The 485-nt window shown below is 46.6% G+C and overlaps 2 protein-coding genes across 6 annotated transcripts in view; one reads left to right on the top strand and one right to left on the bottom strand.

Moving 5' to 3' along the window:
• The window catches only part of PLPP5 (phospholipid phosphatase 5), a 22,822-nt gene extending 22,398 nt beyond the window's left edge, over nt 1–424 (top strand). For all 5 annotated transcript variants that reach the window (XR_004841926.1, XR_004841928.1, XR_004841927.1 and 2 more), the window contains one exon: nt 347–424. The gene's annotated coding sequence lies outside the window, so the exon portion shown is untranslated. The remainder of the gene's footprint in view (nt 1–346) is intronic.
• Nucleotides 1–485, bottom strand: part of BAG4 (BAG cochaperone 4) — a 5,459-nt gene that overhangs the window by 1,048 nt on the left and 3,926 nt on the right. The window contains 1 exon segment of the mRNA XM_035893811.1: nt 1–485. This exon segment is cut by the window's left edge and continues 1,048 nt beyond it; it is cut by the window's right edge and continues 49 nt beyond it. Within this exon segment, the coding sequence (XP_035749704.1) occupies nt 326–485 (160 nt within the window). The 3' untranslated portion in view covers nt 1–325.

Here is a 485-nt window from a genome sequence, read left to right as displayed (position 1 = left end):
TGCTGATGAAGAGGATGCGGATCCCCACGGAGACCTCTACAGCGCAAGTAGCTTGGATGCTTCTGCTTTCCCAAAGCCTGGAACAAACAAACGATTCAGTTTGCTGCCTCAGACCTCTCCTAATTTGTCCATTGCCAAGTTATTTGTTGGGGCTGAGCTTCTGGGCTGGGGGTTTTTTTTGATGGTTTTGGTTTGTTTGTTTTTTTAACTCAGGGCTTATTGCTATTCCATTGTCAATAGTGCGTAGCAGAAAGAGCTGAGATTTAACAGAATGAAAACTCTTTGGAACCTGAACAACAGGCTGGGTGTTGTGGCTGACATGCTTTCACAATCCCTTTCTTTCCAGTTTTTCCAGTATGGCCTGAATTCTGTGGACGGACTCTTTCCTGGCCTGACGAACACTGTCCTGGCCACCAGTCTCGATGGAATCCAGTTCCAACAGCAGCTTGGTCAACATCTCCTCCAAAAGCCGGTAGGATTTATCT

The sequence above is a fragment of the Egretta garzetta genome, unplaced genomic scaffold, assembly GCF_000687185.1.
Source record: "Egretta garzetta isolate BGI_Z169 unplaced genomic scaffold, ASM68718v1 scaffold725, whole genome shotgun sequence".
Lineage (NCBI taxonomy): Eukaryota > Metazoa > Chordata > Aves > Pelecaniformes > Ardeidae > Egretta > Egretta garzetta.
Note: the sequence above shows the minus strand (reverse complement) of the source record. Positions and strands in the feature narration are given on the sequence as shown.